This window comes from Sitophilus oryzae, unplaced genomic scaffold (assembly GCF_002938485.1).
Source record: "Sitophilus oryzae breed Bouriz unplaced genomic scaffold, Soryzae_2.0 scaffold_637_pilon_pilon, whole genome shotgun sequence".
Lineage (NCBI taxonomy): Eukaryota > Metazoa > Arthropoda > Insecta > Coleoptera > Curculionidae > Sitophilus > Sitophilus oryzae.
Genome location: NW_022147237.1, coordinates 2,179,618 through 2,195,600, shown reverse-complemented (window position 1 = coordinate 2,195,600; position 15,983 = coordinate 2,179,618). Strand labels below are relative to the sequence as shown.

The following is a 15,983-nucleotide window of genomic DNA, read 5'->3' as shown; positions in this document are numbered from 1 at the left end:
TTTTGCATTGTTCAAGCCTGTATTATTTCCAAAAATTTAAAAATGTAAAAATTATAACTAAAATACCCATAGGCTCTAAACGAATAAATGTATTGCTCAAGCACCTGTAGATGTTACTAAATTATAGTTGTTATTACAGCTTTAGTGTTACTAGAGGCCTTGGTGTTACAACAGCAACATAAAACACTAATTCACCACAATACACCAAAACACTGTACTTTTGCACTGGATGCGCGTTTCGCTAACTATATGTGAGCATCATCAGCAGATGATTAAAACTAAACTAATATACAGGGTAAGTTTTCTACAATGTTCTCTATGGGTATCTCAGAAACTACTGGAGATAGAGTGTCGGTTAGATGGGGAAAGAATTGCAGTTTTGCGGGGTTATAAATGTGCGCCTTTCAGATTTTTGAAAAAGTTCATGGCTTACTAGATATTTCGAAAAAAAACAAGTTTCGGCTATTTTAAAAATGACCGATAACTAATTCCATTATAATTTATTTTAGACAAAAAGTTTTCAGATAAAAGTTGTAGATAATCACACCCTTAATGAAACCGTGTTTTCTGTTTTTTTTCTAAAGCCTGTCATTTTTGACATATGACACAAATATATGTTTTTTTTTTTCAAATGGAAACCATAGCTGGTTAGGTTAGGTTAGTTTTTAGCGATATAAGCTATAATTTGTATTTTTTTTTCGAAAAATTACTGAGTTATCGCCAATTCTTATCTTTCTTGACTAATTTCACTTAGTTGACATGGTATTCTTATTCTGTTATGATTTATAACTTATAAAACGACAGAATATTTTATTAAAGGTTCTTTACAGTTTACATTACACAAACTAAAACTTAAAAAAATAATATGACTACATGCACTTTAAGTTATTTTAGAAAATGTTCAAAAAATCCCGCATAGGTTTGAGTACATAAATGCATCTTTTTAAAACTGAAATAGGTACTAGCTTTTTTTACAGAATGGCCGGTCGACTTTATCAGTTTTCTACCGCCTCTTCGAGTGCCTCTCTTAATTCATAAGTTCTTTTGTGATTCTAATTGTCAACCATACCGCATAAAAAAAACCTGAAGGTGATCCCTGATCAGGGGGCCTATGCAATTGGTCCACCTCTTCCTATCCCTGAGTTTGCATAATTATGATATAAATAATTTTTAACATTTTATTCATTATGTGGGGGGGGGGGTCATAATGAAAGTCATGTTGAAACCATTTTTTTGATGCGCGAGTATCTAAATTTAACTTTTCTAACGTGTATTAAAAATCGTTCTCTAAAAAACTAAGTAACGCTCACCGGTGAATGAATCCTCGAAAATGTATGGCCAAGAAAAGTTGAACCGATAATCCAACACGCTTTTCTTTTTCTTCATTTGAAAAGTTCATATTTACAATTTTTGTTTACTTTAATTTACTAAGTTTGGATGTGACAGTTTGACATCTCTAAGAGCAACGACAATTGAACTTGTTTCCATGGCTTCTTCCTATGTTTCCAATGACGATGCACCACCCGGTATAGTACTATTTGTATTATTATTTCGTACATTCTGACTTTTAAACATTAAGATATGTTTTTGCTCCTAACAGTTCTCTGGGTGCCGTACCGCCGACACATGAACGCATTAAACAAGTTGCAACAGAGACATCTTAGACAACTCTTAAGAATAAAATGGTTCCATCATGTCTCGAACGTATCGGTCCTTGAAAAAGCTAACTGTAAGAGTATTGAAGTCATGATTACAAAGTCTCGCTTAAGATGGGCTGGTCACGTATGCAGAATGCAAGAAAACCGCATACCCAAATCTCTGCTTTACAGTGAGCTTGTAGACGGTAAGGGAAGGCCGGGTGGACAACTCAAAAGGTTCAAGGATATTTTCCACGAAAACTTAAAGGGAATTAACAAGCAGAATGACTGGGAAGAGGCAGCTCACAATAGAACGGAATGGAGAAGAATTGTAAAGTCAGTTAACAGCGACAACCAAAAAGTAAAGAGGCAACAAAGCAATGAGATTTTTGAATGTCTGGAGTGCGGTAGACAGATAACATCACGTATCGGGCTTTTCAGTCACAGAAAAGCTCATGAAAGAAAACGCCTTGCGTGACCATCTTCTGATGCGTGTCAAATACTCGCCAGCGAGTAATGGCAGTATGTATGTATGTATATCTATTTCCTGTCATTATTTTATATATTAATTTTTGTTTGTATTTAGGTTTCTTATAAATACCGTTCCTAAATATGTGAATGAACTCCTTCAACTTTTATAGTTCACCTCTTTCTAGTAGATAATGCCAAAAAAAGAAAAGATGGAAAACAGGTACTATTAGATTATATTAATATACCTATCTTTAATTAATGACGTAATATTAATATGTCAAAGATTACTATGTATCTGTGAAAAAAGCATTCAAAAAGTGTTCTCGTTTTAAGTGATTTGTGAGCATTCTGTTTTTTTTTTCATTCTTCCGACGAATGAAATATAGTAAACAAGTTTATAACAGTTATGATCTTAGAAAATATTATTTTGTAAAAACAACAATAGTCATAAACGCAAAATATTTTGTTGTCTCTCAATACAAACTCAGTGAATTAACGGAACAAGCTGTATTTTTGCATTTGGCAAATTAGTTTGTCTGAGTGTTCAATAATTTATAGTTGGGCGTTCTCAACGACGCAGTATTTCTCTAAACTAATTACGTTTCTACCACTTCGATGTATGCAGGTAGTTAACATTAACTTTGCTACTGATTGTTGTTTATGTGCGGCTACTGTTAACTACGATATATTGTTTTTATGGGGAACTAAAGCAATTTCTGTCAATAGGTTTTATATTTCAATATCTATTAGCCTGAAAAAATATTAGTTCACTAATCTACATCACTATGTACAGGATGTCCCATTTTAGTTGAAATCATACGGTATCCCCGTTATTCGTAAAGATAGAAGGGTGCGGTTTGTACAAACCTATGCCACTTTTTTGTCAAACGAAAGATGCTGTAAACAAAATTTTCATAGCCCTCTTCGTTTCAGAGCTACAGGGTCTTTTTGAAAATTTTGCAATTTGGGACACCCCCTATATCTCTGTTATTGTTAAAGGTATCGAAAAGATGAAAACTGTTTATTGCAGAACTAGAATACAGTGGCGTAGATTATTCTACGAAAAGAATATTTTTAAAGATATAAACTAAAGTTATGTTTTCTTAAATGGAACACCCTGAATATTTATAAATTATATGATCTGACTTGACATAGGCTTCTCAAAATTATATATCATTCTATATTTATTTTTACTATTTAGTGCAATATTTAAAAAAATATTAAACGATCAAATTTATTAGTAGGCCATGATTGATAATAAAAGAAACTAAGAAATTATTAAAAGTATACTGCTATCTGTCTCTTGTTTTATTTTGGGTGCCACTAATAAATTCTTTATATATTAGAGATACTTAACTCTCTACCGCTGTTTGTAAATCTAGGAAGCTATCGTATCGGGACTTTTAAATATTCCTTTAGCTAATTTATGTGAAATATACTTTCAGCAAGATGGGGCTTCCCCTCACAACTTAACATACAACGAAAATACTAGAATTTTGTTAAATTATTATTTCTCAAATCGATGAAATGGATCCAATGGATCCATATGATCGACCATCGATTTCTGATTTTGGGGATTTTTGGAAATATGAAATATATCGTGGCAACTAAGACAATGTCGAACACCTGGAAAATGCTTTAATAATGCAAGCTTTTAGATATTGTCCGTTATAATAAATTCCGTTATAAAAAAAGAAAAGTATATTCAGAGATTCAGAGGTAATAGTTCAAAAGTAAAATATATCAATTCCAAATAAAATTTTAATATTTGTATGACTATTTTAGTAAATACCATTTTGGATTGATTTTTTGTTATTTATCTCGGCCTACTAATAAGAAAATTATATATTTTAAATATTGCAGTAAATAGTGAAAACAAATATAGAGTGATATATTTTTAAAAAGCTCATAGCAAGGCGGATCATATGATTTATAAATATACAAGGTGTTCTATTTGAAAAAACATAACTTTAGTTCATATCTTCGAAAATATTTTTTTCGTAGAAAAACCGACTACGTCACTGTATTCTACGTAAAAGTTCTATAAGAATCAGTTTTCAGCTTCTCGATATCATCCATAATAACAGAGATACGAGGGCTGTCACCTCTGTGTATAGTTAATGGAACTGTTTATAGTACAAAATATTGTGATATTTTAAATGGTTTTCTTCTTGAAACGGCTCATGTTTTATATCCAGAAGGGTGGCGATTTCAGCAGGATAATGCAAGATGCCATATCTACGTCTGCCTGTACTCAAGCTTGGATGCAAGAACACCATTTGGCAACAATTCCATAGCCAGTAGCTTCACTAGACCTTAGTCCCATTGAAAACATATGGGAACTAATGAAGATTGAAGTGGAACGAGCAGCTTCACGAAATAAACAAGATTTGATTCGCTCAGTTTTACAGGCCTGGACTACCGCCACTGAATATTATGGTGTGGACCTAGTTTCGAAACCGTTTAGTTAAGTGTTTGGAGTTAAATGGAGGTTGTATAAGTAAATAAAATTAGCAATTTGTTATAATTTTTTTAACTCAAGTTCTAAAAATATATATCGATAATTGTAATTTTGCTTTCTTTTTTTCCGGATACTTTCTAGACGGACTATATATTGTAAAGGGGTATGGCGACATCTGTCGGAAGAGCGTAAAACCGCTTATATTGTCAAGAAAGGTGGCAACATCTTTCGGGAATTCAGTAGCGCGCCATCTCTTGGACAAAAGTGGAAAATCCCGGATGTTGTAAAGAACTTTCTAGACACAAAAAGAATGCTACGGAGCTCTCGAATGAAAACTTACGTAATTAAAAATTTAAGTAGTATAGAGTATATAGTTGGAAAATATATTCGGTTAAGTGCTTTATCGTGTGTTTGGAATTAAGGAACCCACGGAATCAGTAACAATATTTTGCCTATTTGCTAATGAATTACTGCTAAAAAAAGGTTTTTCGTAGATATTAATATTATATTTCTTAAAATCTATTTTCTAGATCACATTATACATACCATTCCAATAGTGCTAGCAATTCCAATATTCGATATTGTAAATGAAGCATCCTCGTTGGTGTATTGATGTTTAAGCATAAGCTCTGCCACATAAAAATACGGCACTATAAACCAAACAAAAAGGATTATAGTCGATAAAGATAACAAGAAAAAGTGTAATTCTAAGAACAAAGAATAGTCGAACATGCCCTTTACTAACTCAACTAATTCGTCGTACCATTTCTAAAAAAAAGTTTAATTCGTTAACATCTCTATTGAAAACAGTCTCTAGAACTTTTGGTAATTGTATAACAATGCTGGATACATAATTATTAATCATCATTTTCAACCAAATACATTATAAATATTATTATTAACAAATATGATAAATTGGCACTAACCTCTTCGTCTTTTTCAACAGAATATGCTTTCATAGAACTTTTGTGTATGTTTGGACAACTAGAAGATGCCCAACGATTAGTACCAAGAACTGCACCTTTCTTACTCAAGGAGTGTCTTGGTGCTTTAGAGTGTTTCCCATGTAATAAAGGATCATGGGGCAATGCCTCATCTTGTTCAGGCAACGATACCTTGAAAATTGCAAGAAAATTAGAATTAAATAAATTGGAATAATATTTTTGTAATTACTTGTTTTGAATCGGACCATTGAGATTTGGCTTCTTTGAAAGAATTAGGATTAACATATTTGGAGCCATTTTCAACACTATTTAACCGACGAACTGAGCTAGGCTTGTTTAAAAATAAACTGGGATAATACTGTTGAATAACATCGTTTTCAGTTAACAGTTTCAAAACTTCTGGAGGAATCTAAAATCAAAATTATTAGTATCACAAAAAATTATTAAAAATATAGAAATAAAACCTTTTCGTTTTCATTGATAAACGTTGGTAAATTCAGAGTGGATGTGAAATATTTCTGTAATTTATCTTTTTCTTCGTTATTTTCTACAGTTGTTTCCACCGTATGTAACAGAAATTCAACATCTTTTCCACTTGTTAATATATGTTTCAGTTTTTCAACGTTAATAGCAGGGCTCTGTGAAAATGTTGTCATCTCTAAACTAGCTTTACTGGATTTATGTGACTTCTTTGAAGATTTTCTGTAAGATAAGAAAATTAGTATCTTATTAATCGCAATAATAATAAAATTTAATATTACTTGTTCTGTTCAATGAGCCAATCTGGATCTTTCATGAGCATACCGCAGATGCACATGTTTAAAAAGCAACCTCCTAGAATTAAAGTAGTTCCTCTCCATTCGTACTTGTTGATTAGGAAGGTGGTCAATGGTGAAAACACAAATGTTCCTATTCCTATTCCAGAGGCTCCCAATCCTACAGCTAATGTGCGTTTTTTATCAAACCAAAAGGCTATCGATACCACTGCGGTTACGTAAATTAACCCCAGTCCTAAACCTGATAGAACTCCGAAGGTAAGGTACATAATTCCTAAAGAATAACAGTTTGAACTAATTATAAATCCTAAAGCGGATATCAGGGCCCCAACGATTGTCATCCATCTGCATCCAAACTTATCAACCAAGCCACTCATTATTGGACCTGTTAGAAGTGGTACTGCCATGAATAAACTTCCGATCCAGGAAGTGGCACTGTTAGAAGCACCAAATTCTTCAAGAAATTCTACGTAAAGTAGTCCAAAGGAAAATGCAACTCCGTCAGCAATCATAGAGAGAACAGTCGAAGCAAAAACAACAACCCATCCCCATCCTCCATCAGGGATGTCAGGTTTATCTTCATCTTCTGAACTTAGAGATGAAGACCTGGAAAGAGTATTCCTTTCAATTTTCAGATCATTTCTTTCCTTGTCAATTGGCACAACGCAGCTCGAAGCTGGCAAAGGTTCTAAGGAAGGTACCACTGCAGACATGGATACTGTAGGTGCACGTTTGCTGGTTTCCATGATCTATTAATACCTTTTCGTAGTAGGCAAAAATAATTATTGTCGATTTTTTTCGATTCAATTGACTGGTATAATGTATAAACTAAACAGCTTGGAGCTTCTAATCCAGCGTTTGGACCAGCCTTGGAAATTTAGTTTTGGATCGCGTCCTATTTGGATGTTTGGAATTGTAGACAAGATGCGTTTATTCCTGTGATTTCTCATCAAGTACCGGAACTTTGGATGTTCTCTTTGAGAAATTGGACTAATTGAATTGTCAGACTTTCTTCAAAATTGGTAGAGCAATATCATCGTATGGAAAAATCCTAAAACAAATATAACAGACTTACTATATTAATAAAATTTATTATCGCGTTCGGTTATGAATAAAAATAACAAACATACATATTATCGGACGTTTTTACATAACACTGAAATTGAATGTGTGACTGAAAAAAAATTTCTATAGAGTTTAAAAATAAAAAACAACCAGTTTGATCTCGTTACTGGTAACTGGTGAGGTTTTCGTAATATTTGGCTACTTTTAACATCTGAATTCAACGTTCTATTGAGATATTTTACTTTACAGCATAAATTATAATATTCTTTATTATTCCGTAAGATTTAGATAAAGTATTTTGATAATTTTTGTTATCTATGTAATTATAAGTCCATAAATATAATTTCTTTATTATGTCTCATTGACAGATTGAAAATAGCACAATATAAAATTGTGACTATAAAGTTTATATTTGAAATATTCGAATATTTCATAAATTATTATTTTTTAAAATAGATTTTTTATATACAGGGTGAGTCTTAAATAAGTTCAAATTTTTTAGGGCTGGTAGATCTCGATAAAAAAAAACATTGTTTTCTCTTTACCAAAATAACCGAGTTATTTCACTTTGAAAATTAAAAACATATATAACTTTTGCTGAAATTTTGAGAACCACTGAATATTTTTCTGTATATTTAATTTACTAACTAACTACTTGTTTTTCAAACAATTCGAAATTTTTCCAAAAAAATTGTTTGCAAAAAAGCTTTATAGATGTGCTACGAAATATACTACTCTTAGGGCTCGAAATACTACTACTGTGGGGTCAAAATATACTACCCCTAAAAATATTTGAACTTATTTAATATTCACCCTGTATATCTTCATGCCCTGTTGTGTTCAAATATTTGGATACATCTCGGGATACATAAATGTGAAACTATTTTTCAAAAGAATTAAAATGAAACTCTATAAAGTTGAAAAAAGTTCCTTAAAAGTTATTTATTATAAAATATAGATGATGTCCTATTAAAGTTAGAGCCACATTTATTATAAAAGTATACTTAAACTAAAACACATATTCAAGTTTTATATAAAGCAATAGACTGAAATTTATTTTTATTTCACAATGTTGTACGTGCTTATTTTTTTTAATCATAGTATTATACATTGCAAGTAGCTAAAGAATAAAAAAAAAAAGATTTTTTCAAAAAATTCCAAATTTTCCAAAAAAAAATCGCGAAAAAAACCTCATAAACATCATGTTTCTGGGGTCGAAATATTATACTACCCAGAAAAATATTTGCATTTATTTAAGACTCACTTTGTATATTGCAAATGCAAATTTAGATTACATTAAAAGTCAACCAGGAGTTGCCAGGAGTCCACGTCTTAATATTTTTTAGCTTTTTTAGTATTTAACACTATTTTTTATTTCAATTAAAATGTTTTTCGAACATTGATAATTAAATATGGCTAGACACACTCCTTAAATATGTTTACAATTTTGAAACTTGTTGACTCAAAAATTAATAACTGAGTTAAGATATGTATACGTATTCCCAGAAAGTACACATATTCAAGTGAATCACTACAAAGATAAGAAAAATTAACAATTCAAACTTCGATTATTTTTTAAATAACTGATAAATTAGTAACGTCAATTAAGAAATCAAAACAAAACTTACTCAATAATTTAAAAAATGTGTATTTTGTATTTAAGATCTGGAAAACCACTGTATGTCTACATATAGTACTGATATAGTGATAAAGTTATAATGAAACAAAATGTATAGTAAGCCTCTATATATAGATATCGTTTTACTGACGACAAAGTTTTATCTAGTCCTGATCAACCAAAATTTTTTCGAGATTAAACATTAATTCGTATTGGGATTCTATTGGGAAAATATTAGTTTTATTGCTATTTTTAATTCCTGTAATATATAACATATTGAAATAGATCATAAATATGTAATTAAATTATTAACAAGCATAGATATGTAAAGTTAGGATTGTTTATAATAATTAACCCATTTTATTGCTTATAATTAATTCTTAATCTATAAATAATAAAAATACGTAACATAAATTCTAAAAAATATGGAATATTTTTAAAATTAAAAAGAAAATATTTTATCAGAATTAAATTAAATAATATTGGTGATATGTCAAAATTAGCTAAATATTTAAAATATCATGTCTTTATAAATATGAGATTTGTCCCTTATTTTAATAATGTATACTGGGTTTATGAATATGTAGAGATATAGTCTTGGTGCATTCTCTGCCGGTGCTGCCACCATCCGAGAATATCGTAAACAATCGATTTAATTATTCTAAAAGTGTTAGGAAGTATAATTTGTAAAAATTCTAAAAATAAAAATAAAAATGTAAATATTTTGATATCTTCAGTAGATCTAACTTGTATTATAATTTATTATTCCAGTTAAAAACACTTTTTAGATGAGTTCAACTACGGTAGCGAGCATAGTTTTAATTACCGGTTTTGCTAGTGGGGCATAATTGGGGGCTATTTTGGCTATAACGAAATTTTTTAAATGTACATAATTATAATTTTAGAAGATGTTCATAAAACATTTAATCTAATTGATTAAAAAAAAGTATACCATTAATATTGCAAATTATATTTTATCCTCTCATAGTATACCGGGTGCGTCTCAAAAGTGGCTCACCCCTATAACTTTTTTATTTTTTCAGATAAAACAACGAGATTCGGTATGTTAGTATATGACATAAATTAGGATTGATTGGCATATATGTACAATTGTTTTCGATCACTTCCTTTTCGCAATTTCACAATTGTTTCGATCACTACAACTTTTGATTTTTAAATAGCACCCTTGGTATTTTTTTAGTTTATTTGATAGAAAATGACACTCTGAATAGAATGACATATCATATGTCAACTTTTGACATTTTCGCATATGCTTTATTTGAAATTATAACATGCGGTTCATAACGATAATTTGACTCGAAATAAGTGTGTGGTATCAAATTATTCGTAAAAAAATTCTTTTTACAAATATGCTAATGAACCACCCTCGTTCCATTTGAAAAAATTGAGATATGATTAAAAATACGATTTGGGCATCTTTTAACCGGCCAGGACAAGACACTAAAACATTAAACGATCAAATCTATTTTTCCAAGAGTCCTTGATTAATAATTAGTGTTTTTAACATAGCCATGGCACTCTAGATTGAAATTTAAAGGGCAATTTGTTTTTAAACGAATAGGTATGTCAAAAGTTTACATATGATATGTCATTCAATTTATGTGATATTTTCTATCGAATAAGGTAAAAAAATATCGAAGGTGCCATTTAAAAATCAAAAATTTGTAGTCATTTAGGGTGAAACAGGAAGTGACCGAAAACAATTGTATATGTCCAATCAATCCTAATTTATGTCATATACTAACATATCAAATCTCATTTTTCTGAAAAAATAAAAATGGTATAGGGCGGTATGTCTATTTATTTTTTTGATTATATAACAAGTACTTTGTTTACTCACTTGTTTCGTCGAACTGCTTGAATCTTGAATTTATTTTTGCTTTTGATCAAATCGGTATGAGAAACTATGAACCTATAAAATGTTGTTTCAGAAGATTGAATATCCGAGAAAGTTTAGTTATTGAATGTTTTATAGTCTCAATAACTGCATTAGCAAAAAACTAAAATACTTAAATATTATGACAAAACCACGATTTGAATATTGTTTTAATGGAATTAACACGACGGCGCGGTGGCGTGAAGTACATAATAATAGTTTCTGATTTCTGCCGTAGAGTGGCGCTGCGGTCGGAATTTGTTGAAATCAACTGAAATGCACCAAAAGTACCTAAAATTTACTGTGTATTTTTAAGGACGTGTGTATCGATTTTTTTTGAATTTAGATCTTGAAAAGAAAGGTGGCGTCCCCTACAAGTAGGAGTCATAATGGCATCGAAATCGAATTTCTCATGTCAAAAAACACCCAGACACGAAATTTTGAAAAAACAACCGAAATAAAAATGAAATTTCTACAACCTGTATCTCTAAAACGAAGTATTTTAGACAGTGATGGGTCTTGGGTAAATCCCAACGGGTAGATAAATAAAATCTGGATATATACTGTATATATACACGTATAAACAAAGGATGTTATGGTGGGGACTGATAATAATGCCCAATAATTTCGTTTTTCTTTTTTATACCTGTATATTTAAATGAAGACCATAATTTTATAAAAAAAGCTCCCGACAACCGCATTGTAAATACCCGGTGTAATATCCCGCCCAGGAATACACCAGTATATACTTTTTTACTTATTTTTATCTGCAGAATCTGTTGCCGAAGTTTCTGGATTACAATTCGGACCACCCTGTATACACACACAAAAATGTCCAAAAAAAGCACGTAATTTTTCATATTTGGTTAATATTTATTAACATCAAATAACATTTATTTCTTGATATTAAATGAATGCCCTTTTTAATAGAGTATTTGTGTGTGATTTTTTTAGCCGACCATACCCATAGGTATGGTAGGCTATTAAGATCGGCAAAAAAAAAGTTTTTTTAATTTCACTCAAAATGAGTTATTTGGGTCATAAATGGCCTAATAACAAAATATTTTCATGGTGTCTGTCTGTCTCTCTGTCCGTCTGTAACACGATAACTCAAAAACCGCTAAACCGATTTTAACCAAATTTGGCACAAAAATACTGTGGCACCCGAAAATTTGACCATTAATTTTTGGTGGGTTTGGGGGGTTGGTAAGGGGGTATGGGAGGGGGTTAAAAATTTTAGGAAATCGTAACTCCAAAATTACAGTAGCTAGTGAAACGCGGTTTTCAATTTAAGATTAAGAATAATATTTGCAACAAAATTTGTAATAACATCAAAATCAGTCAAAGTCGCAGTTTTTGAGATAAAAAAAATCGAAAAAATTCCTGTTTTTTTGAAACTAAAAGAACTGCCTATCAACTTTTTATTAATAAATTATTTTAGTATGGGCGGCTATACGTGCCTCCCGGGAACAAATTTTTTTTCATAAAATTATATGATAATTTTTTAAAAATATGTTCATATTTGAACAATATTATGTGTAGAAGAATTACAGACTTTTGTGGGATAACTATAATAGTTTTTATTAGTTATTTGAATTAAAAGTCAGGAAAGATTTCGACAGACGATATCTTAAAAATGACAGCATATTTAATTCGCTTGTTAATTAAAATGACCCTCGCGTTGGACAGACTAGACAGACATGCATCCATAATCAAATAATATTGGAACACAGTCACACATTTCTTTGAACAAGCCAAACCTACTTTAAAGGTCAATGAATTCAATTGAAAAGCACTTACATATTAAGTGTATTAATCGAAATTGATAACATTTTCCTTTTAAATTGATTATTGATTTTTAATCTGCATAATTTCATGTAAATCAATCATTTATAAACATCAAAATATTCAGTTTTTATTTCAATAGTCTGTATAGCTAATTGCTTTAAAAATAGCTTAAGGTTATTAAAAGAAAAGGTACTTACCTAGCATAATAATTGATCAATAAGAACACACGTATCTTCTTTGCCTATACCAATGACTTCAAAACCAGTTATGAAACAAATTTGGATACTCGTTTAATTTTTACCTTCAAGGTCAGCGGTAATTTTCAATTGAATTTACTTCTGTTTTGTAATAATACTTTGTTTATAAACATTATATATTTATAGTAGCATTCGAAATTATGAAATATTAAACGATATTTATGTAACAGACATTAATCTGTACCTGGATGTCACTCACTGTTTTAATGATAGCTTTATATAAAAAGTCTTTTGCTTGCTTTATCTGTGCTAATTGTTAGTCAAATAACTAGATTATTAATTCGGAGATAACATTTTCTGTCAACATTCAGCTTGAACATACAATTCATGTTTTACATAAAACTCAACTCGTACTTATTAGAAGATGCGTATGGAAATATTTAATTAACAATTGTTTATGTATTATGATTATAATTATAAATAAATTTAATTTAATATATTTACATTGCTGTTAATTGTTAGTCTTGTTGAAGTATTTGTAGAAGAATGATAAAAATAGAGTAAGAATTAAAGTAGTGAATGAAAAAGTGTTAATCAACTTAAGAGTAAAAATTTTTGTTGGTATGTAAAAATTAACGTAAAAATGTACTATTTATTGAACGAATAAGTTTCATTAACTTGTTAGTATATGAACAAATACTAAAAAGTTAATGAAAAGTATTCGTCACATTTGAAATAACTTGTAATTCTTGTTAACAATTCTAAACCAAACCAAACACAAATTCTTGTTCAGCAGTTACAGTACATCTCATTAAAGTATCTATTTTTAAGTCCTACTACTCCTAAATTGATTCCCTTTTCTAAATAACAGATACCATTTATTGGCCATACTAATTATTGGCACCTTGACTAAGCCATTATGTTATATTGCCAATTGTTATCAATTCATCAACAATAAACCTTCAAATTGTTCTAATGACTTCTAGTGATCTTGTTGAATATCTTGCATCTCTTCTACCATTCTTGTTACTCTCTATGCCACTCTCTTTTTTATCATCATCATCATCATCATCACCATTTTCAGCTTATTCAACCATTTCCAATTATGGTATAGCCTCCCTCACATACTCTCTTTGTAGTTGGGCCCATTGTTGTCTATTGTTAGCTATGCGGGCCCAAGTTATCCCTGCTAATTTCCTAATACAATGGTTCATCATCATCTCAGGTTCAGTCTTCTTCTAGGTCTCTTAATTCTTCGTGGGTACCATGCTGTAATTTTTGTGGTCCATCTGTTGTCCGTTCGTCTTGCCAGGTGTCCTGCCCATTGCCATTTGAGGGATATATTTGACTACGTGGATGACCTCTATTACCTGCATAGATGATTACCTGGCCTTGTGACTTATCCACTCTATTCATTTACAGTCTCTCTTGATTACTCCCAGCATATCGTTCTATTGTGCGACTTGGAGTTTCGACTGGTAGTACAAGTACACATTGGTCGAATGTTTTCTTCTTTAGATATTCTAGATATATAGATTCTAGATTTGAATATGACTGAGTTTCTTCCATAAGTACTCCATGCTAAATGTTCTTTCTTATTTTGCTATGTTTCTTATTCAAGCGTAAGTTCATATGTAAGTAATAACAGAATATACATCTTATGTTTAGTACGGTTTATTATTAAGAAATAGTGACTTTTAAAATCATATCTCGGTATGCCATTAAGAACCCATCTCGATTATATCTCTGTTTTTATATGTTGACTATATTTAGTACAATGTTATTTATCATTTGTTAAATCTATGCTGCTTAATATCTTCATTCATATTTCAATTGTTTAAAAGTGTATCTTAAACCAGCGTAATAGCTTTAGCTTCGGTCCTTTTATTGTTTTACCTTGTATATCTTAAATTATTTGTATTTTCTTTTATGTAATTGAATAACCTGCAGACTTTATTTTGCTATGTATTACCTTTGTATATGTTATATGTTATGTGAAGACCATTGCTTTTGTGTGTTTGTGATTAAAAGTTGACCTAGGATTTAGTTTTAGGAGAATGCATTATCTGATATAATGATAAATGGGAATCTAACATTTATGTTACCATGGTTTATATTAATTTTTATATTTAATTATAGAATGTTGGATATTGATAAAGCGAAGGCACACTGTTAGAGTGATAATTGATTATAAATATAGCACCGCCATTTAAATGAATTAGCGTGATTATGATATGGTTCTAAATCTTTGTGATAGCGGTATTTGACAGAGGCCACAAATACACAGAACCAAACTTATATGGAATCATCTATTATTTTTCATAATTTTTGAGACGTATGAAAATTTTGTGTTTATGAATAAAACTCAGTCCTTACCAGTGATTTTTAATGAAAAATAATCCATATAGCAATAAAAAAAATCAGTTCCCAAAATAAACACAATGGTATTTTATTGGTCTGAAATGAAATTAAGATTTAAATTTTTAATGGCCAAAAAGCAAAAACAAAAAGAAAATTGATAATTTTAGTATTCTTTTTTGCCACCTCTAACCCGTATGCAAGGTTCTATCCGCGCTGGCATGCTTCTTATTAAATTTCAACGTTGTCTTGGGGTATGTTTTCCCATCCTGCTAATGCTGTATCAATAAGCTGTGCGAGATTTCCTGAATTGTTTCGACGAGCTCTAACCCTTCTTTTGAGCTGGTCCCACAAATGTTCGATAGAGTTTAGATCTGGGGAACATGCAGGCCAGTCCAAAACTATGACACCTTCCTTTTCACTACATTCTCTAGTCACTCTGCTTGTATGAGGAGGTGCACTATCGTGCATGAAGTTAAAATTATCCCCAATTGTAGCTCTCCAAAGACTAACGATTGGTTCTAGCACTTAATCAACGTACCTCCGGCCCGTTAACGTTTGTTGAAGTGGTAACAATGGAGTTTTTGCTCCCAGCATAATATCTCCCCAGAACATTACAGTTCCTCCTTTATATCTTGGAACAAATTTGGCAGCCTGGAGTCTCGCTCGTCTTTTTGGAGCTCTGAGAACCCGAATTCGATGGTTATCTGATCTTAGGCCAATTCTGGTATCCTCTGAAAAAAGAACATTGTGCCAATTCTCAGTTGTCTA

The 15,983-nt window shown here is 30.8% G+C and overlaps 1 protein-coding gene across 6 annotated transcripts in view; it reads right to left on the bottom strand.

The window, feature by feature from the left end:
* Positions 1–13,123, bottom strand: part of LOC115887803 (monocarboxylate transporter 14-like) — a 22,527-nt gene extending 9,404 nt beyond the window's left edge. Inside the window, exons 1-7 of one of the 6 annotated variants that reach the window (XM_030907310.1) lie at positions 8,983–9,077; positions 6,275–7,340; positions 5,978–6,215; positions 5,743–5,922; positions 5,496–5,684; positions 5,116–5,337; positions 4,966–5,042 (exon numbers count right to left, since the gene is read on the bottom strand). In XM_030907310.1, the coding sequence (XP_030763170.1) occupies positions 5,037–5,042; positions 5,116–5,337; positions 5,496–5,684; positions 5,743–5,922; positions 5,978–6,215; positions 6,275–7,035 (1,596 nt within the window). In that variant the 5' untranslated portion in view covers positions 7,036–7,340; positions 8,983–9,077 and the 3' untranslated portion in view covers positions 4,966–5,036. Of the gene's footprint in view, positions 1–4,965; positions 5,043–5,115; positions 5,338–5,495; positions 5,685–5,742; positions 5,923–5,977; positions 6,216–6,274; positions 7,341–7,419; positions 7,592–8,982; positions 9,079–12,854 lie in introns of those variants that run through there. The other 5 variants (XM_030907311.1, XM_030907306.1, XM_030907303.1 and 2 more) reach the window with 5 other exon arrangements.
* Positions 13,124–15,983: the final 2,860 nt, after the last annotated feature.